This window comes from Eriocheir sinensis, chromosome 31, assembly GCF_024679095.1.
Source record: "Eriocheir sinensis breed Jianghai 21 chromosome 31, ASM2467909v1, whole genome shotgun sequence".
Classification (NCBI taxonomy): domain Eukaryota; kingdom Metazoa; phylum Arthropoda; class Malacostraca; order Decapoda; family Varunidae; genus Eriocheir; species Eriocheir sinensis.
The window spans coordinates 2956664-2977715 of NC_066539.1; the positions used below are offsets into that span (position 1 = coordinate 2956664).

The window sequence follows — 21052 nt, forward strand, 5'->3', positions numbered from 1 at the left end:
GAAGGGACAATGCCTTGTCGCAAGGACATGTTGAATGAGAGAGAGAGAGAGAGAGAGAGAGAGAGAGAGAGAGAGAAGGGTGTGAGAGGCACGGTGTGCGAGGTCAGTTGGAAACGTGGCAACAGGGTCTAGCGAGCTGTCTACGTCAGAGCCGCCACTTAAGATTTGCCGGACTATAGCCTCTAGCTGAGCCAGGCTGACCTCAATTTTCACTCCTAACATCTCTTTATTGGATATTTATTATAGTGATGATAATTATCAACAAATATCTAAGATTACATAAAATATAGAAAATAAGAGCAAAACTATTGATGAATTTTGGCTATGATCAAACTGACAACCTTTGTATGATGTAATCACACTAATGCTATGAAGAAAGCAAATAAGGTTATTTCATACCTGAGTTCAAAAACAGGAAGAATCGCTGCAAACGTGGAGAGTAGTGGAAGACAAGGGGCACTACAACACACACGATAAATACCACTGCTACAGCACCAGCCAGTACCGACTTCAACAGTCTGAAAAGTAAGATGTTTTGATGAATTCAAGCCGAATGTCAGTCAGATAAAAGGCGTTACAAGAAAGGGCACGGCACTGCGAAGTGTGTCTGGACGTTGAAGAATATCACTGAGTAGGGGAGAGCAGTGATGATTCGGCCACTTTTTAGAAAAATATTTTTAGAAAAAAAGTTTAAGTAGTGTAATTTTGTTGATCTCAAAATGTTCCTCCATCATTTGGCTCTTTAGGCTGCTAATATGACACTCATAGCTACTTCCAGTTTTCAGATGTAGGTGATGAAAGACAAGTTTCTAAGTCGTCCGAACCATTCCCACCCGTGGTGATGGTTCGGCCAGGGGGGTGGGATGGTACGGACACTCACAATACTCGCCATAATATTAATATAACTTAAGTTTGATTGGCTAATAAACAAGATTATATCTACTACAAATCATTTGTATAAGGACAAAAGTATCCTCTCAATATTTAAAGGGGAAAAAATAAAAGGAGAACAACAAGAAATATCTCAAAAATGTTGGTAATGTCTCCTTCTTTTCTCACAAGCATAATATCTGAATATAAATCAACCAAATTAACCTTTTTATAACCATTGCAACACCTATAATGTTTAAATTGATAAAAATTTAATAAAAATCATGAAAAAATCAACTGTCCGAATCATCACGACTCTTTAATAAACAAATGTGTGGTCACACTCCTTTTCCAGCACGAGAGCTGGGTGATCCTGTTATACGGCAATACCTTCGCCGTGCATCGCTGCGTCACCGAAATAATTTACATTTCGCTAATTGCCATGTTTTTGAAGTGAGAGCTTACGACACACCCTGAAAATATTACATACGAGATGCAAAAAATCATAAACTCGGACTTGCATTGAAAAGAACAGCTCTGAGGGCGTGGTTGTCCCGTTGTGGGCCAAGGCAACAAAGTTATGCACATTCACACAAAATCTCGCGGCACTCAGTCCCATACACTTTACAATAAGTGCTATGGCCGGACCATCCCACTGTCCGAATCATCACCGCTCTCCCCTACACTTCTAGGGGCTCACCTGTCTACCTATTGCTTCCTTGACGCCAGCAAGGCCTTTGACAGAGTGAACTACTGGAAGCTGTTTAATAAACTGCTTGTAAGGGGAATTCCTGGGTACATTGTCAAGCTCTTAATGTATTGGTACACTACCCAGGAATTTGCTGTAATATGGGGGGCTTCCACTTCGCTGCCATTTAAAACAGCCAATGGTATTCGCCAGGGAGGGATCCTGTCTCCCTACCTGTACAACGTCTACAGTCTCTACACAAATGATCTCACTGCCGCTCTGCGTGACACAGGCACAGGCTGCCCTTTACATGATAAGTGCATCAACTCGCTGATTTATGCTGATGACATCATGATATATGGTACTGCTGGCGCCCACAGTGGAGGCTCTGCAGGACCTTATTGGGGTGTTAAGCGTATGCTGCCACGCACGATATTGTCTACACCACCACCAAGACTGCATGGTAGTGCCGCCACCACACTCAAGGGTGGACTACCAGACATCAGCGTGGCTCAGAGGGAGTGCCCTTACATTTGTGGATAGATTATCATACCTGGGCCATGTCATCAGCAGGGAAAGGACCGATGATGATAACATCAAGAAGCAGACCACCAAGCTCACAGTCATCGGCAACAAGCTGCTGAAGAAATTCTCCTTCTGCAGCACGGAGGTGAAGTCGAGTTATTCAGGAGCCACTTCTACTCTCTCTACTGCAACAAGTGCAACTCGCTGTGGTCGCGGTATATGGCTGCTTCCATGATCCGTCTTAGGGTCTGTCATAACGACATCCTGAAGCCGCTTCTAGGGCTTCCTAGATTAACTAGCTCATCCCTGGCCTTCACCGGGCACGGGATGACTGTCTGGCTGTGCTGCGTCTCTCTCTCTCTCTCTCTCTCTCGACTTTACCATAACGCCGAGCGAAAAGACTAATATGTCAGACAGAGAGTAGGTATGAAGAAAATATTGCCACCGACTGTAAAACCAATCCAAAATCTTTTTTTCAATTGCATAAACAACAAAATGGAGATCAGAAGTGAGATTGTACCCTTAACTGACAGAAACAGTGAATTATTAACTGAAAGCCAACGTACTGTCAACTTGAACAATTGTTTTTCCCCGGTATTCGATCTTGATCACCAGAGATGAAAAAAGAGACTTACAAGAGTGGAATAAATAATAGGAGATAACTCCTGTAAGAGAGAGAGAGAGAGAGAGAGAGAGAGAGAGAGAGAGAGAGAGAGAGAGAGAGAGAGAGAGAGAAAATTTATTTGTCAGATTAAAAAGTGATTGAAGTAAAAACACCCGAATAGTTCAAGTAGAGTAGTTTAAAACGAATCTATTCGTCAAATTAAAAAGTAAAAATGGTAGACCAGCAAAATAAGCCTTGTCAATTTGGACAGGATTGTTCGCTGTTCCCACTATTTGTCCCCGGCGACCAACCGACACAATATCCGAACAAACCGCGAGAAAGGTTGAACCAATCTGCAACGCACTCACGTCCCCTGCCGCACATGGTTACGGCTGTAAGATTCGGGATGCTGAAAAGGAAGAGATAGACCAATTCAAGGATCTGGCACAGAGTGAGCTTAGAATTCAGTTTTCCATTGCCATCGGTGAAGTGAAAGAAACGATTATATACCCTGGCGAACGGAACGGTACCTATGACAACCTTTCCTGCGGCACCGCAACATTAGGGCTCTCTCCATTCCTTTTCCTCTTGTCAACTTCTATCATGTCTCCACCACAGTTACTACATGGGGCCTGAAATGTGAAAGTTACATGCTAATTGCGTAATTGCACAGCTTATTATATAGGCTAACACGGTATCTGCACAGTTTACTCACAGTATCATCTGCAGCATCAAGAAGGTGGTTTTGCCGTAGGAAGGCAACTGCGACTTCCTCTGAAGGCACTATATGTTGCAGTAAAATTCACGAGTAGGATGCATATCTGTGCACTTGTCGACGGACGGAGAGAGACACAGAGCATTGACATAATCGTGACGTCGTCACCTTCACGAGTGTGAAACGTGAGTTGGGAACTGAGCTGTGTGTGAAACGAGTGAAACGATTCATGTTTCGTTGCTGATTTAGCAAGGTAGATAACACTCCAAAACAGACGCGTACCACAGATAGGCAAAAATAACGAGGTAGATAACATACCAAAACACCACCGAGGCCCCTTTCACACGAGCGGTTTTTGCCGCTCCGGCACATGCCGGACCGCAGCCGCATGGCACCTGGACATCCACGGTTCAAGTGCGGTGTCTGCCGCATCCGCTTCTGTATCTCCTTCACACAGCGAGGTATGTACCTCGACCCAAGCTTCTGTCTTCCTTATCTTGTTTTTGTAATCTTCTCTTGAGGGATCCCACAAGCAAGGCCGTCTTTCAATCTCGGAGATCAGCAGCTCCGTGTCGTGATAAGCTAAATTACTTAAAATTAGCCCTAACCCTGAAATTTAAATGCAGATGTTTGTTGTACAGAGGTATACAGAATTAATATGTAAGACACTTACATTTTCAATATACATTAATTTAAAGTTCATAAGATGGAAAATATAGTGCATACCAGCTTTTCCAATGATTCCAATGATGCAGACAAAGTGGTCGCGTCAGTGTTGACAGACAACTATCCCTCGCCGCACGCGGCAAACACCGCATGTGTGAAAGCGCCCATAGCAACACATGACCACTGAAACCGCTGTGCGGAGCGCTCCGACCTCGTGTGGACGCACCGTCAATAAAGCTAAACCGTCCGACATGTGCCGGAGCGGCAAAAACCGCTCGTGTGAAAGGGGCCAGAGAGAGAGAGAGAGAACTCCTGTAAAAGAGAAAGAGAGAGAGAGAGAGAGAGAGAGAGAATGAAAATGAGGGAGAATGATAATAAGAATAAGACTGAGAATGCAAGAGATCGAATGAGAATGAGAATGAGAGAATGAGAGAGAATGAGAATGAAAGAGAAGATAATGAGAGAGAGGTAATGAGAATGAGAATGAGAGGTAATGAGAATGAGAATGAGAGGTAATGAGAATGAGAATGAGAGGTAATGAGGATGAGAATGAGAGAGAGGTAATGTGAATGAGAATGAGAGAGAATGAGAATGAAAGAGAAGAGAATGAGAGAGAGGTAATGAGAATGAGAGGTAATGAGAATGAGAATGAGAGAGAATGAGAATGAGAGAGGATGAGAATGAGAGAATGAGGACGAGAGAATGAGAGAATGAAAATGAGGGGGAATGATAATGAGAATGAGAGAAAATGAGATTGAGAGAGAATGAGAATTAGAAAATAAAAATGAGAGAGAGAGAGAGAGAGAGAGAGGGGGGGGGGATGAGAATGAGAGAAAATGAGAATGAGAGAAGGAATATGAATAAGAATGAAAGAGAGAATGAAAATGAGAAAAAAGAATGAGAGAATGAGAGAATGAGGGAGAGAGAATGAAAATGAGGGGGAATGATTATGAGAATGAGAATATAATGAGAGAATGAGAGATAATAAGAATTAGAGGATAATAATGAGAGAGAATGAGAATGAGAGAGAGAAAATGAGAAGAGAGAATGAGAGAGAGGGAATGAGAGGGAATAAGAATAAGAATGAGAGAGAATGAGTGAGAGAATGAAAATGACAGACAATGAGATGAGGAAGAATGATAATGAGAATGAGGAAGAGAATGAGAATGAGAATGAGAGAGAGAGAGAATGAGAATGAGAATGAGAGAGAGAGAGAGAGAGAGAGAGAGAGAGAGAGAGAGAGAGAGAGAGAGAGAGAGAGAGAGAGAGAGAGAGAGAGAGAGAGAGAGAGAGAGAGAGAGAGAGAGAGAGAGAGAGAGAGATTTACATAGATTTACATAGAAAATCAGACCACACAGACCCCATGGTCCAGACTTGGTGGTCTGTCCTTAAACCTAAGTGATTTTACATTAATCAGAAGACTCCAAAACGTTGCACTTCTACTCTAGTTGATATTAAGTGGAAGGAAGTGGCGGGAGCTTATTTTGAAGGAGTCAATCGTGTTACACTGGACCACTGATGGTGGAAGCTTATTCCATTCTCGCTTTCTAACGTTGGTGAAGAAAATTTGGTGCAGTCTGAATTTACTTGTCTACATCTGAGTTTTACGCCATTGTTCCTCGTACTGTCATCGATCATAAACAATGTTGATCTGTCTACATTCGTGAAACCATTAAGTATTTTAAAACATTCGATCAGTTTTCCTCGGGCGACGTTCTCAAGAGAGAACATGTTAAGGGTAGAAAGCCTTGGAAGGGAACGCTGAACACCTTCTAATTTAGCAATATCCTTTGCATGGTGGGGGACCAAAACTGTACATATTCCAAGTGGGGTCTGACTAAACTGTTGTAGAGCGGGTATTACATCTTTATTCTTGAATACAAAGTTTCTTTTAATGAAGCCCAACATTCTGTTCGCTTATTTGCTGCATCGATGCATTGCTGTGAGAATTTGAGGTTTGACGATTTTGACCCCCAAGTCTTTGGAGAGAGAGAGAGAGAGAGAGAGAGAGAGAGAGAGAGAGAGAGAGAGAGAGAGAGAGAGAGAGAGAGAGAGAATGAATGAATGAATGAAAATAAGGGAGAATGATAATAAGAATAAGACTGAGAATGAGAGATCGAATGAGAATGAGAGAGGTAATGAGGATGAGAGAGAATGAGAATGAGAGAATAAGAATGAGAGAGAATGAGAATGACAATGAGAGAGAGACAATGAAAATGAGAGGATGAGAATCAGAGAGGGAATAAGAATAAGAATGAGAAAGAATGAAAATGAGAGACAAAGAATTAGAGAATGAGAATGAGGGGGAATGATTATGAGAATGAGAATATAATGAGAGAGAATGAGAGATAATAAGAATTAGAGAATAAGAATGCAAGAGAATGAGAATAAGAGAAAGAGAATGAGAATGAGAGAGGGAATGAGAATGACAGAATGAGAGAGAGGGAATAAGAATGAGAATGAGAGAATGAGAGATCGAGAGAAAATGAGAATGAGTGAGAGAATGAAAATGACAGGAAACATGGGGAAAAAAAAACGGTATATAAATCTTAAGAATTACCACTCCACCCCCTCCACCACCCCAGCCCCCCCTACCCCCCAACACAAGCCTGGGGACCTGTGGGGATCCGGGGTTTTGGAAGGGGAAGCCCAAATCACTGAAAAGTGGACTTCTAAAATTTCCCAAGAAAAATCCATAAATTAGGGAAAATTCCCTAGTCTCGAAAGGAAGGAAAGTCCCTAACACATACTCTTGTAATCTATTCCAATATAATCTAGCAGCCGCCGTAGCCGGTCTGTTGACGAGTGTTGGGCGTGTCATTAGATGCCCAGCATAGTGGCCGCCGCCGCCCCGAGTTGCATACCTGCGTAATTTTCGACGGCCCACACCGCATGACAAATATATTTAAACTACTCCAACCAAACTTTATAACCTAACAGCTAACGGGGGGGCTTCGCCCCCCTGGACCCCCCTCGTAACGACCCCTAACATATATGATGCGCCGGAAATCGGTTCTTTAGGGTGGGTGAGCATATTTAAACTACTCTAACCGAACTTTCCATGAACTATCCTCGACCCCCCCCACACCCCACATGTATGATGCGCCGGAAATTGGTTCTTCAGGGTGGGTGAACATATTTAAACTTCTCTAACCGAACTTTACATAACCTAACCTCGACCCCCTGCTAACCAGGGGGGGCTCTGCCCCCTGGACTCCCCCACATGAATGATGCGCCGGAAATCGGTTCTTTAGGGTGGGTGAGGATGTTTAATCTACTCTAACCGAACTTTACATAACCTAACCTCTAACGGGAGGCTTCGCCCCCCTCGACCCCCACCCCACATGTATGATGCGCTCGATTAATCCCTGTAGGGAACCGTGGTTTTGGTGGTGGAAGGCCAAATCACTGAAAAATAGGCTTCCAAAATGTCCCGAAAAAAATCCCCAAAATAGGGAAAATTCCCTAGTCTCTAAAGTAAGGAAAGTCCCTAACGTAAACTATTGTAATCTATTCCAATATAACCTAGCAGCCGCCGCAGCAGGTCTGTTGACGAGTGCCGGGCGTGTAATTGGATGGTCAGCGTAGTGGAACACCCCACCCCCCCCACCGCCGCCGCCCCAATCCATAGGCAAGCAACTCTTGGGAAATGTCATGTTTTATAATTACATATAGTACAATAGTGACGGTTAACCCATCCACTTCTTGTAAGTTGATGCTAGATCATTGTTACCGAGTACTTTGGGGTAAAAAAATTAAACAGATTTCTGACAGCTGTCATCCAGCACTGACGCTCCTGCTGTCAACTGACCCAGGAGTGACCTACCGATTGCTACGTATCTCCCTGGCCTCCATTTTACTCAAACTGAGTAGCACGCATTGAACAATATCCAGTTGGTTTCTGACACATGGTTGTCATAGCTTCATGCGACTGCGTTTCACAAAGCGCACATGTCACATACCCGTGTCACTGTTCGACTTGGTTTTGGGATAGTAATCGGTCCTTTTGTCAAACTACATGCATACCAATAAAGAGGTTAAATATTCAGTTAACACTTACTGAGGTGAAGTAGAATGATAATTTGAGGAGACTAAAGAAGACTCGAGTGTAGATCCCACCACCGTCCATCATGGTGGCCCAAGGAAGACTGCCTACATGTCAGCAATGCGATACACCCCGCGTATTAATACTTCATGAAACTATACTTGTTCTTTAAAAATATAAAATACAAGTACTTGCACCATTATTTGCTCTAATATAGAGAAGAAAATAACTTAGAACTTGTACAGACTGTTTTGTCCAAAATCGTAATGATCCATGGGCATTCTGGATATTACTGATTTAGGAACTAGTTTGTATGGTGTACTGCAAGGCAAGTACAAGGCTCAGTCTGTGCATAGAGGCGCTCGTGAAACAGTAACAATGGACTTAAAAAATCAAAGCCACCCAACTTTATAATTAACGAGGTTTGCCCCCATGGCCCCTCCCCAAGGTAAAACGTATACGAAAATGCATTATAATGATACTTCTTTTACGTGCTAAATTACTACGAATATTGGTTTGGAGTGGTGATCCTTAAGATTAACCAACCACAGCCACAATACCCTCAATATTTACCATTTCTTTAACACTGTCATCCAACTTCATGAAAATACTCAGACCAGCTGGAAAAAAGATAGGTATGAGAGATGAACCAGGTGGAGAGATATTGGAGAAGAACCAGATGGAACCAGGTGGAGAGATATTGGAGAAGAACCAGATGGAACCAGGTGGAGAGATGATATTAAAGAACCATGTAGAGAGATGATATTACCTATTGAATTTCCTCCGTCGGTATGACTGGCAGACCTTTCCTCTCAGCAACATACACACTTCCATTACGAGCCACCGCCTGTATACAGCATCCACCACGGAATACCAATGACTGTCCCTGTCCTCATCTGCTTTTGACCTGTTCCGCTTTGTATCGCTTCTTAGGTCCTTCTTGGTATATACTTCTTTACACTCAGATACTTCACTATGTACTCTTAGTTACTTTACTACATACACTTATATGCTTCACCCTGCTCTGAGCTCTGTTTTTCTGTCCACTTTGCCTCCACCGACTTTGTTTTTCTATTTTCTTTTCCTTTATATTCTTCACCTTGGCTTACTTTGGACTTTTCTTTTTACATTTTATTTTCTGCCCTTTTGTTTGTTTCCACTATTACACTTGCACAGCTGCTTGTTTTAATCTCTACATTATTTTCTATTGATTTCCGAGGTTTGAAGGTTTGAAGAACACACATATGACAACAGAAGTGCAGTTAGTTGAGTAGGAAACGAGATATCAGCGCGTTAAATGCCAATCTTAACCTCTATTTCCCCGGCTTCTTGTTCTGATCTCTACATTATTTTCTATTGATTTCCGAGGTTTGAAGAACACACATATGACAACAAAAGTGCAGTTAGTTGAGTAGGAAACGAGATATCGGCGCGTTTAATGCCAATCTTAACCTCTATTTCCCCGGCTTCTTGTTTTGATCTCTACATTATTTTCTATTGATTTCCGAGGTTTGAAGAACACACATATGACAACAAAAGTGCAGTTAGTTGAGTAGGAAACGAGATATCGGCGCGTTTAATGCCAATCTTAACCTCTATTTCCCCGGCTTCTTGTTCTGATCACTACATTATTTTCTATTGATTTCCGAGGTTTGAAGGTTTGAAGAACACACATATGACAACAGAAGTGCAGTTAGTTGAGTAGGAAACGAGATATCGGCGCGTTTAATGCCAATCTTAACCTCTATTTCCCCGGCTTCTTGTTTTGATCTCTACATTAGTTTCTATTGATTTCCGAGGTTTGAAGGTTTGAAGAACACACATATGACAACAGAAGTGCAGTTAGTTGAGTAGGAAACGAGATATCGGCGCGTTAAATGCCAATCTATTTCCCCGGCCGGCGAGCTCACTGATCAGCTGACTTTGACACCACCGAAGACTGACGAACCTCTTAATGTCGCTTTAATAACAAATTACTTCTTGGGTCTGCTTTCCTGTTCTTCTGCGTCTTGCTTGGGTGTGGGTGGAGTGTTCTTCGTATGTATGACCTGTCTTCAAGAGTACATGACAGTAATCTGATCAAGGGACAGTCCTGCTTGCTCTTCCACCTTCTTCTTTTGACCCGTAACGCTTTGTATCGCTTCTTAGGTCCTCCTCAATACTTCTGATATATCACACCATGCACTTAGTTACTTCACAGTGCACAGTTATAAAAATTTCACCCTGAGCTGATGTGTTTTTTCTGCTTTTTCTTCTATTTTCTTCATTGCTTTTTCTTCTTCTTCTTCTTTTGACCTGTAACGCTTTGTATCGCTTCTTAGGTCCTCCTCCTCTCGTTCCTCCCTTCTTCTTATTCACACACCTTCCTTTTCAGTATTATGTTATTTTCTAACCTGAAATAAAGCCACTTATATTCACTTATTCAGACATTTGTGCCCTTTTTCTATGACCGAGAGCCCGGCAGACGAGCGCCAAGTGAACCTTTGCAACGGCGCCTTCCATCACTCACATCTTTTCTTCTCTCCCTGCGGGCGTACGTACCCCTTATTTTCTCCTATTTCCACACTTTAGGATATCAAAATTTTGTTTGATTATTTTGACTCAGTGTGACAAGAGAAGTTCTTCGCCATTATAAAATAATTTTCATAGTTAAATTTGTGCACGGTTTGTGAGGCCAGTTTTGAGTCCATGCATCCTTGTTTGAGGTTGATATCATTTTGATAAATGTTGGCTATGGCAGCTATTGCTTTGGGGTGTAGGCTACTGTATTTCACATGTGCATGTATTATTTTACCTCCTCTTAATGATTCAAAGGACTGATCAAAATAATTTATGAACGTTACAATGAATGGCTCTCCTTTGGTAACTGTTCTCTATACAGTGTTGTATTATGAGGAGGCGGTGGCCAAGTGGTCAGCGTGCGGGCGTGATCGATGAGCCGCGTGAACCTAGCTAGGTTCCCCCATTTCCAGTCGTGTGGCAGCTAACTGCCACACAACAGACAGCAATGCATGCAACCCATGGATCATGGCCAAGCTTTCAGAATCTCCGGGCTGATATCAAAGATCCCAGCTGCCTTTCTGCCATTCAACATCCTCATAACCTCTCTCACCTCCACAAGTGAGGGTAGAGTTTTTTTCTATTGGTAGATCAGCAGCAACCATCTGCAAACTAGCCAGAGGGAGCTGTCTGCTTGGGGGCCCTGTCATGTACAGCAGCCCAAAGAACTTGGACCAATGAGCCCAGTACCCATATGCATCCGGTACTATCTGCCCATCATCCATTTGGATGGTACTCGTCTGTAATGTGGATTTGGAACAGAACTTCTTCAGAGCTCAGAAGTCAAGGCTAAGGTTTTGCATGACACAACACTTGACATCCTCAGCAAGGCCTCTAACATACCTCTCCTTATCCATCCTCAAACCATCCCTTCATTTTCCTGTTTAATAAGTCTCAATGTAACTTTTTCTGTTCTTTCATAGACACATATTAAATACAGGAAAGTATATAAATGAGAGCAATATTTCATCTCAAAATTTTATATAAATTGTTGCACTTATACAGCACTACTAAAGAAAACAATCAACTATGTACACACACACACACACACACACACACACACACACCTCTCTTGACTGGCTAATTATTCATGGCCAGTGAATGCAAACCAAAAGGCTCCAAAATATATAAGGCATGATGTGCACAAGAACAGACACCATCCAGCTCATGGCAACACTAAACACAAACAGATGATATATAGCATAATTTATGGAGTCGTTAATTGACAGCAATCTGGGTCCATATACACAAAACTTGTAAACCCTATCATCTCTGTTAAGGTTAACAAGTTCCTTTTAAGTATCTTTCAGCTGTTAAGTACCAATAGTGTCTACATGAAACTTGGTGAGGCCTTAACAGCACTGTGAAGGTGGAAGTGCTAGGGAGGATTTTCACCCTCAGAGCAAGTAGATGTTAGCCATGACAAAGACAGATCAAGAACAGTAATGTCCATCACATTGAAGCATTTACTGGCAAAGAAGACATTGCAATTGATATAGTAAAGCTGAATTTATCAAGAGATACTAACTGTGGTAACTGGACAAATATTAATAGATGACTAAGGTGATACTGTGTGAAGCTAATAAACATGTACCTTCTCATGTAATACAATCTTTAATCACCCTTGCTAGAATAATGATCAATAGATATACAACAAATGATTCATACAGCCTAAGGTCTAATTTGCAATGCTGTGAATTCATATGAAGATGCACATCGCTAAAGCCCATTGGTTATATTGTGCACACTTACCCTAAAGAGAACAGTATTCTAGCAATTGTAATTATGGCTGATACTCATGAGAAGCTTGTTGTGTAATATCTTTATAGTATTACCTTAGTTTTATTAATTATTACGATGATAAACTAAAACAACTTGGAAATAGGAGTCAAGGGCAAAACAGGTCCACCATGGATCAGCAGGCCATTAGTCTTTACTGAGTGGGTCAATCTATTAGCCTATGGCCTTATTTATTACCAATTCTATCAGTAAGTGATACCTAGACTTTGTCAATGCCAAGAATCACTATCCCTGGTTATGACTGCTTATTTAAAATATAGATTTGATTTTCATGTACCATTATGATGATCAATAAAACAATGACCATACAATTGATATTGCTGCTGATCTGGAGGAATTTTAGTAAATACACCATTGTATATGTTGTTTTTCAGCTCTGTTTAGCATAGCTTGGCAAACAGCTATTTGTTGGTAAGCTTTGTGAATCTGTTTGCATTCTTCTGCTAGTTAATAAAAATTATTGATACTACCATTTGGAAGCATATGCCATAGCTGCGCGTGGACCATGAGAGTTTTGAGTACAAGGGCTCTTGTGTCTGTCTACTCGATATTCATTAAACATTTAATGTTAATGTTACCAATGCCTTTTATAGATGGGTGTGCTGTGCTGTGGTCACAACTAGCCTACTATCCAGTGATATTTTTCAAGAGGGTCAACTGATTCTTATAACTGCTCACCATGATTGAAAACTGAGCAAGTCATTAATGATGATACAACATTTAAATCTGATCAACAAGTTTGAAATTATTTTTTTGAGGTTCTGTTAAGACATGGTAATAAGTTTTGTAGATGGGTGCACCTTCATCTGCTTGAATGAGACCTTTGAAACGCTTCACAATTTTGTGATCCCAATTAGGGTCCACTTTTTCAGTTGTCATCATCACAACACCGTGGTACTTGGCATAGAGGGTCCTATCTCTCCCAATTCCAACCTGAAATGTGAAAGTTATCAAAATTAAGTCAAACAAACATATTAACAAAGATAATCCATCTAAGATTTCTCAAAGATCCAAACAAATTTCAACCAGTACTTATCTATAGTCTGTTAAATCTTCAAATATCTGCAAGTCATGTCCATTTCACCCAACACTACAGAATACGCAACAGTCATCGTATGGCAGTCTCAGATGTGTTACTTAAACGTCTTACCATTAAGCTGATAAGATCTCAATATAACATTTTGTGCATGACATATGAATGCTTTATTACCTGTAGTTTTGCAGTTATTTTTTACTATATAAATTTCCCATACACCACTGTACTCATGAATGTTTTGTCTATCCCAAGACTACCTAATCCGAATCTTGGTTTACTCATCCTCTATTGTAAAATCAACTACATATTTCAAAGTCTCTCCTTTCAAAGACCACTCCCTTACTCTCCTCAACATTCACTCTCAACTTCCTTCAATATTCATGACTTATTTTATTTTTTTTCAACTCTCACTTTTGGTCATCTGGAAACAAATTCACCACTCTGAACTGTTTCACACTGTTCACATTCAATACTGCACTATCCCTCATTGCTGCTTTTAGTTCTCATACACCCACCCATGTCAAACCACTAGCCCAATTACATCCCTGCCTTATTCCTACATCAGTCTTAAAACTTGCTTCATAAGAACATGACTTACTGGAAAAGGTCTTCATTGTCTCTAATGGGCATCTGTTTACATTATAAAACCTAGCCCATCAACCTTAAAGGTAAGCTTCCCAAAATTACTATCATATAACTATAGCATAGAGTTTTCTGTGGTTTCCTAGATATTCTTTACTGCCCGCAAAAGAATTTTGCAGAAGGTATTGTTTTCAGCTGTGTAATTTTTTTTTTCTGTAACATGATAACTTTTGAACCATTAAAGCTAGGATGTTGAAACTTCATAGGTGGACTACTAATGGCCCCCCACCGGACAAGTTCGATTTTCAAGGTCAAAGGTCAAAGGTCACCAAGGTCAAAAATGCATATTTTCACATTTTGAGCACTCCAACCAGAGGGTGTTGGCAGTGGGCAGTTTGCACTCGTTAGTGTGTCCAGTGTCTAGTTTTTTTTAATTTCGTTTGAATAGCAAACCTCAGATCTAAAAATATGCTTATCTTTCTTACCACATTTGCATACCACTCTCACACACAGTCATAACATCAATCATTATCTTACATGTCCTCAATCAAGTATGTACATGTGTATTCAGTCACTAAATTATTAGCTTAAACTTACATTTAAGCCAGGAAGAAAGTCCAGGCCGAGTTGGCGCATAATGATGCATCCTTGAGGGACCCAGTCCCCATCTAGTCTCTTGGCACCCCTGCCTTTACCTCTTGCTCTGCCTTTTGTGTTTCTACTACTGCCTCCTGCCTTCTTGCTGGCATTTCTAACACTAGTGAACCAACCAGCACAGTTATCTGAAAGTAAATTCTTTTGTGAACTTTTTGTGGTGTTAAGCATATGGGGGTCTCAAAATTCAGATGAATCTTTCCACAATGCACCAGAAATCCTAATTTGCTAGATATGTGGTCAACTGCTTTTGTTAGTTCCCACATCAAAACTTATATGAGCTTTCCATGTCATAGCAAAAATATTAACAAGTAAATGCCAGGAAAATATCAAGTTTGGGGTCTGATGTGCTAAAAATAGGAAAAAAATGTCAAGAGTAAGAACTGTAAAATTTCTTCAAAATAAATTAAATATATGAATATCTGGAGCACCCCTCCACCCTTTGGAATCCTCGTTTTCTAGTATAGGGCCATCTATATATATAGTTAGTAATAACTTACACTAATTTTAGTTTATTTATTTCAATTTTCAATATCAATTATTATTAATTATTTACCAATTTTTTCTGAGAAAAATTATGGTCCAAATTGAAAGAACCTTACTACAGGTCTTGTCATTTACAGCCCCGTCAGTGTAAAATGCTAGCGGACGTTGTTACACGGTGCCGGTGAGGCTCGCCGCCCGCCGCCCCGCCGTGCTGCTGGGCGCCATGCAAGTAAGCTTTTTCCACTTCACATGAGAAAGGTGCTGTTCGGCTGTTTGACTTACTGAGCAATGGAGGTGTTTCAGTAGCCGCAGCCTTAAGGCTCAGGGACAATGCCTGCCTCAGTAACGCCATAGCTCTTGTTTACATGGACGAATTTTGATCTTGATCTTGATGTCACACGTGGCTTGAGATTTCCCTCAACTCGACACCTTTGTAACGGCAGCTCTTGCGAAACGAAAACAAAACGTACAGAACAGACGGCGTTCTACTCAAGGCAAGTTCTGGGTCTGAGGTCACCATCAAATCTGAAGTCATATTCTCAAATAGAATGGCGCCCAAGCACACACTGATTTACACGGAAATTAAGACCACACAGACCATGGAGGTACCTCCATGACAGACCCTAGCTAAGGTCCGAAATTCTGTGTGTGAAAAATTACGTTTCACGAACTTAGCCCTGCAATATAAATAGACTTCTATCTAAGGTTGTCATTTGCACGATACTTTGATTCACTTGAGTGTAGCCAAAAAATAATTACCCTCACCGCCTTTTCCAACCTGTCCTGCTCTGCACTCACTCAACTCTTCCCTAGGTAACAACATCACTTGATCCCCCCCCAAAAAAATTGATCTTCCTCCCCTACATTTTTCTTACTTCTGTCTCACTCACATTCAGTTAACTCTCCATTCCATACGTTTCCTCCATGAGGCCAAACTACCGTAGTGTGATCTTTTAAAAACATCTACGGTACGCCATACGCATATTTCATCATCCCCAACCATCTCTCTAACATTACCTACTCGGTATAATTATCTCGCTCATTAATTCGTGCAGCATGTTATTTGGTTGCTCATTCGTATTCATTGTTCCTGACTTTCTTTAATCATAAACATCATGCTTTTCAAGTTGATTTCTCATAGCATAAAACTTGCTTCCAGGGTGTTGGTGACACGTGGGGCGCACCAACAAGTACCCTGTGGCTGTGAGGACACGTGTACGGAAACGATATCCAGTGTTCATTATTTTTGTTTTCTTTTCGGCTCTGGTAAAGGTGACCCGCCATGAGCCAACATGCAGGTGGGTACTGTGCTAACCTCATAATGTAGCCTATCACACATGCGCAACATCTTGAAAATTGACTAAATTCGTCAATGTACGGGTAGATACAATCATAAGTAATGTTACTTTCCCTTCATGTGTGTGTGTGTGTGTGTGTGTGTGTGTGTGTGTGTGTGTGTGTGTGTGTGTGTGTGTGTGTGTGTGTGTGTATATTTACCTAGTTGCAGTTTTACAGGGCCTGGGCTTACGCTCGTGTGGTCCCGTCTCCGTATCTGTATATGTCCAACTTTTCCTTAAAGTTTTGCACACTCTTCGCCGATACTACATGTGTGTGTGTGTGTGTGTGTGTGTGTGTGTGTGTGTGTGTGTGTGTGTGTGTGTGTCCTTACCCATTTGTATTTTGAGTCAAGCTCCTGATGTTACATGTTACATCAGAAAATTTCTTCAAATCTCATGTATTCTTTCGGCATGCACGATTTAATTTGGCAAAAAAATTCCATTCATCGGCGCCTCGGCTTGGGACCAGACGTGTTTGCAGTCCTCACGTCTGCGAGCTACCAGGGAGAACAAGGACGGGACTCGGACCTGGAGCACGTGTTGGAGCGAGCCAAGGACGCCGGGGTGCGCCACATTGTCAGCTGGTGTGAGGACATGCATCACGCCCTCCACGCCCTTAAGCTGTCCCGTGTCGCCGGTGAGTCAGTGTGTGTGTGTGTGTGTGTGTGTGTGTGTGTTCACCACGGCCTGATCACGTGTTGGACTCGTAATCGCCAGCAGGTATCCTCCCGACATGAGCAAGTGTTCTTTATCGTCGATCTCTGGGTACTGCCAGGACCTCACACACCACACACCCCATTCCCCTTGTTCAAGGGGGGACAGTAACCACTTCTTGTCAACGGAAAGAAAGAAAATCCGGCCTGAGGGGGCTCGAACCGCCGCCTTGTCAGACCGTGAAGCCTGGCAGCGCAGCGCTCTAATCAGTTGCGCCACGGTGTGTGTGTGTGTGTGTGTGTGTGTGTGTGTGTGTGTGTGTGTGTGTGTGTGTGTGTGTGTGTGTGTGTGTGTGTGTGTGTGTGTGTGTGTGTGTGTGTGTGTGTGTGTGTGTGTGTGTGTGTGTGTGTGTGTGTGTGTGTGTGTGTGTGTGTATTAACCTAGTTGTATTTACCTAGTTGTAATTTTACAGGGCCTGGGGTTACGCTCGTGTGGTCCCGTCTCCGTATCTATAATTATCCAACTTTTACTTGAAGCTCTGCACACTCTTCGCCGATACTATTTCTTCACTTAGTCTGTTCCAGACCTCTATATTTCTTTGTGGGAAGCTATATTTCTTTATGTCTCTTGAGCATCTTCCCTTCCTCAACTTTTTACTATGTCCTCTAGTATTCCTGCTGGAATTAGGTGTCAGTGTGTGTGTGTGTGTGTGTGTGTGTGTGTGTGTGTGTGTGTGTGTGTGTGTGTGTGTGTGTGTGTGTGTGTATGTATTTCTGCTCATTTATGTTTTTCCAGGACTGAGTCAAGCTCGTAACGTTCCGTATTTTATCACATTTTTTTCATATAATTAATCAAATTTCTTTACACTTTAGGTATACGTGACTGTGATTGTGGGTGGGGGGGACGCGCGAGCGCTTGTATGTACGCGCGCCTCCGTGCACTGGTGCAGACGAAAGGCCCTAATGCATCGGTTCCCATATCCAGAGGGCGTGCACTGTGCCATCAGCCTGGATCCCGGCGTGTTCAGCAGAAGGGGGATGAGAGCACCGTACCTGAAGGCTGTACGGAGGTATGCCATAAGGTACCGCAGCGAGGTGCTCGGCGTGACGTCCAGTGGCCTCAAGAGTTATAGTTCCGCAACTCAGGTTAGGTGAGTCAGGCAACGCTTGTGACAATCAGACTGTCACTTCCCTTGAACATGGAGAGGATGTGCTACTCCTTCAGAATTAATGTCTTTTCATGTACCAATCACTATCAGGAGACTCCAGAGAGCATTGGGAGTGGCGGCGGATCAGCAGCTGCCAGTGTTTGTAGAATGGAACAAGAAAATCATGCCCAAGTTCATGCCCATCTTCGAGGACTTGGTGAAAATGCTGCCTGCAACCGTCTTCCACTCCTTCCAGGGCTCGGAGGTGGAGGCGCGAACGCTCCTTGATAAGGGATTCTATCTCGGAATCAGTTGCAGGTGTGCTTCTTTCCTAGTCCTACGGTTCCTCCCTCTGTCCAGTTAGTCAGTGTTTTGAAATCTTCCATCGATTGGTGTACAATTTATGGGTAAAAAATGTGCGCTACAGCCTCAAATATTTGCCGCATTACATGTTTTTTTTTTTTCAGTAGTAGGGCTGCAGATGTCAATTTTGTATCAAATTATTGAGCTATGATAAGCTCAAGAGAAACTAGATTTGTACAAGTATGTGTACAATTTAAAGTGCTCCTGTGAGGTAAAAAAAAGTCTACTACATACCTATTCTCCACTGACTGAACACAGTGTATATGGGCTGCAACGTGTGGAAAAAACCCACTCATATAATAATGTCTCCGCCTCACCAGGAAGACTTATTAGCTGTGGACCGAAACATTAATCACTACTCCATCAGTGTCATTCATGTTCTGTTCTTTTGTCTATCTTGGTACGTTAGATTTTTTCATCATTATTTTTTTATCTTTAACTGAAGTTTGTCATTGTATTTACTGCATGTGCCCTCATCACTCACACCCACAGGTCTGTCTTGGTGCAGCAAACCTTGGAGGGCCTCGCCAAACTTCCCCTGAACCAGGTGCTGGTGCATTCGGGCACCCCAGAGTCAAATTATCTGAATGACCACCCGCTTGTGACCACCAAGTTTCCAGCGGCCCCACCCACCGACTGGAGGCCGGGACTCATGCTGCAGGGGCGGGGTGAACCAGCTTGTGTCGCGTGAGTATGCCCCGTGCTACTTGCTTCACCCTCTGTTGACTTTCTGTATTATGAAACACTAGGATGGATTTAACTGTTACGTGATGTACTTCCTAATACAGTGTTACCTGCCTGTGATAACACGTTCAGGAAAATGAACGCACGTGATCAGATGCACACAAACGGGAGTGAGGATGGCTGCTAACTTCCTGGGACTTTTTATTGTTAATTGGAAATAATCTAGCTAGGCCATGGGTATAATCATGATGAATGAAGGAGGCATTTTAGAATCCAATAATATCTAATGCTGTGTTTTTATGAAGATCTTTGGCCTGACACACAGGCTCAGCAGTCTGGTGGTAGCCTACGTATATGTGAGTCGCCCGTCTGACCCCGCAGTCAGGTGATAGAGGTGGTGGCGGCGACGAGAGGGGAGGACCCAGCCTCGGTGGCGGCTCAGCTCTGGAAGAATGCCTGCAACGTCTTCTTCCCGGATGAGGACTATTGCACAGGGGTCTACTAAGCTGCTGGCTGGTGGCCCCCTTGTAAGAATTGGAAGCTCTTCATAGTCACTGAACTGATGCCATCAATTATGAGATTAGATGCAAAATACTAAGATTTAGCTACAGTACAGTACATGCATGGATAATGCACCTTTTTACCCCGATATCTCAGTTACAGCAGTGAAATGAACTCACGGATACAAATAAAGGTAAAGAATTATCTAGTCACCGCTGCTTGATTCTCAATATCTTCTTTTTTTTTTAGATATGACTTTGTGCATTTGATCCAAGGCTAGAGCTTAATGAATTATTTTAAGAACCTTATTGTTACGGGAGTACTATGCTTCAAGGGAGACAGAGCTGCCCAGCTTGCATCGACACCAAGACGCTCCGTGCATCCTGCAGCGGCTGGCACCTGACCATGCAGCAGGGAAGGAGCTGAGTGGAACACCAGCCTATTGAAATAACGTTCCCTAACCTATATCTGTGGATAGTATTCAGCTATCAATTAAAAAAAAAAATATGAATATACTTTAATAAAAACCTTTCTAGAGGATAAGCACAAACAGTTTAATCAAACTAATCGTCAAACTAAAACTTCTAATATTTTGGAGGTTACTGCATCTAAAAATAATGATGCCAATAATAATAGCATTAGAAATGTCCGTCTTGTATCTATATGAAAAGCATAGCAATACAAAATTCTAAGCTAACATGTACTGTAGAGTGAAGGGTTCATTGTACAGCTATGTATCCATTAACTTTAACTGTATACTTCACGTTCATTAAAACTACGAAAAATAGGTGGTGTGTCTGCTTCCTTAGAAGAAAACCTCAGATTATGGTCCATGTGTATATATCAAAATTAATAGTTAGCTCCTTGAGCCAGTGTGAGAAGTAAATGATATGGTGGGGCGAAGGGTCCCAGGATGCCAGCCCGCCAAGGCATGACCTGGCGTCGGCACAGCGGGTGAGAGATCTGCCGTTGGAATACAACGTTGTCAAGTGTGATATTTTTACAAAATCTTTGTTATTATCCTAAAAACGAAGCAATCTTAACACTATATGACCTTATTGGATTATCCAATTATTTAATTAAATTCATATAAAACAACAGGACTGAAAGACCTTATTCCAAACACAATAATTTTC

The 21052-nt window shown here is 42.1% G+C and overlaps 3 protein-coding genes across 17 annotated transcripts in view; 1 reads left to right on the plus strand and 2 right to left on the minus strand.

Moving 5' to 3' along the window:
* The window catches only part of LOC127005794 (lysophosphatidylserine lipase ABHD12-like), a 35306-nt gene extending 24707 nt beyond the window's left edge, over window positions 1-10599 (minus strand). For 2 of the 12 annotated variants that reach the window (XR_007758913.1, XM_050874908.1), the window contains exons 1-2: window positions 2112-2416; window positions 400-518 (exon numbers count right to left, since the gene is read on the minus strand). Coding sequence is in view for 2 of the 12 variants with exons in the window: in XM_050874908.1 (XP_050730865.1) it covers window positions 400-518; window positions 2112-2185 (193 nt within the window). In the remaining 10 variants the exon portion in view is untranslated. The other 10 variants (XR_007758917.1, XR_007758919.1, XR_007758920.1 and 7 more) reach the window with 10 other exon arrangements.
* Window positions 3756-20691, plus strand: LOC127005796 (deoxyribonuclease TATDN1-like). 4 transcript variants are annotated; one of them, XM_050874913.1, is made up of 7 exons: window positions 3756-3863; window positions 16390-16528; window positions 17037-17204; window positions 18206-18371; window positions 18480-18686; window positions 19224-19418; window positions 19797-20691. In XM_050874913.1, exons 2-7 carry the CDS (start codon window positions 16513-16515, stop codon window positions 19918-19920), a joined length of 876 nt encoding a protein of 291 aa, XP_050730870.1. In that variant the 5' UTR covers window positions 3756-3863; window positions 16390-16512; the 3' UTR covers window positions 19921-20691. The 4 variants fall into 4 exon arrangements, with proteins under 4 accessions (XP_050730870.1, XP_050730869.1, XP_050730871.1 ...); XM_050874912.1 differs by lacking the exon at window positions 3756-3863 and adding an exon at window positions 15015-15459; XM_050874914.1 differs by lacking the exon at window positions 3756-3863 and adding an exon at window positions 15015-15459 and having other exon boundaries at window positions 19741-19934.
* On the minus strand, window positions 11637-15676 carry LOC127005797 (39S ribosomal protein L27, mitochondrial-like). Its single transcript, XM_050874916.1, has 3 exons — window positions 15513-15676; window positions 14688-14872; window positions 11637-13405 (listed from the first exon to the last, which is right to left on the minus strand). Exons 1-3 carry the CDS (start codon window positions 15580-15582, stop codon window positions 13193-13195), a joined length of 468 nt encoding a protein of 155 aa, XP_050730873.1. The 5' UTR covers window positions 15583-15676; the 3' UTR covers window positions 11637-13192.
* Window positions 20692-21052: the final 361 nt, after the last annotated feature.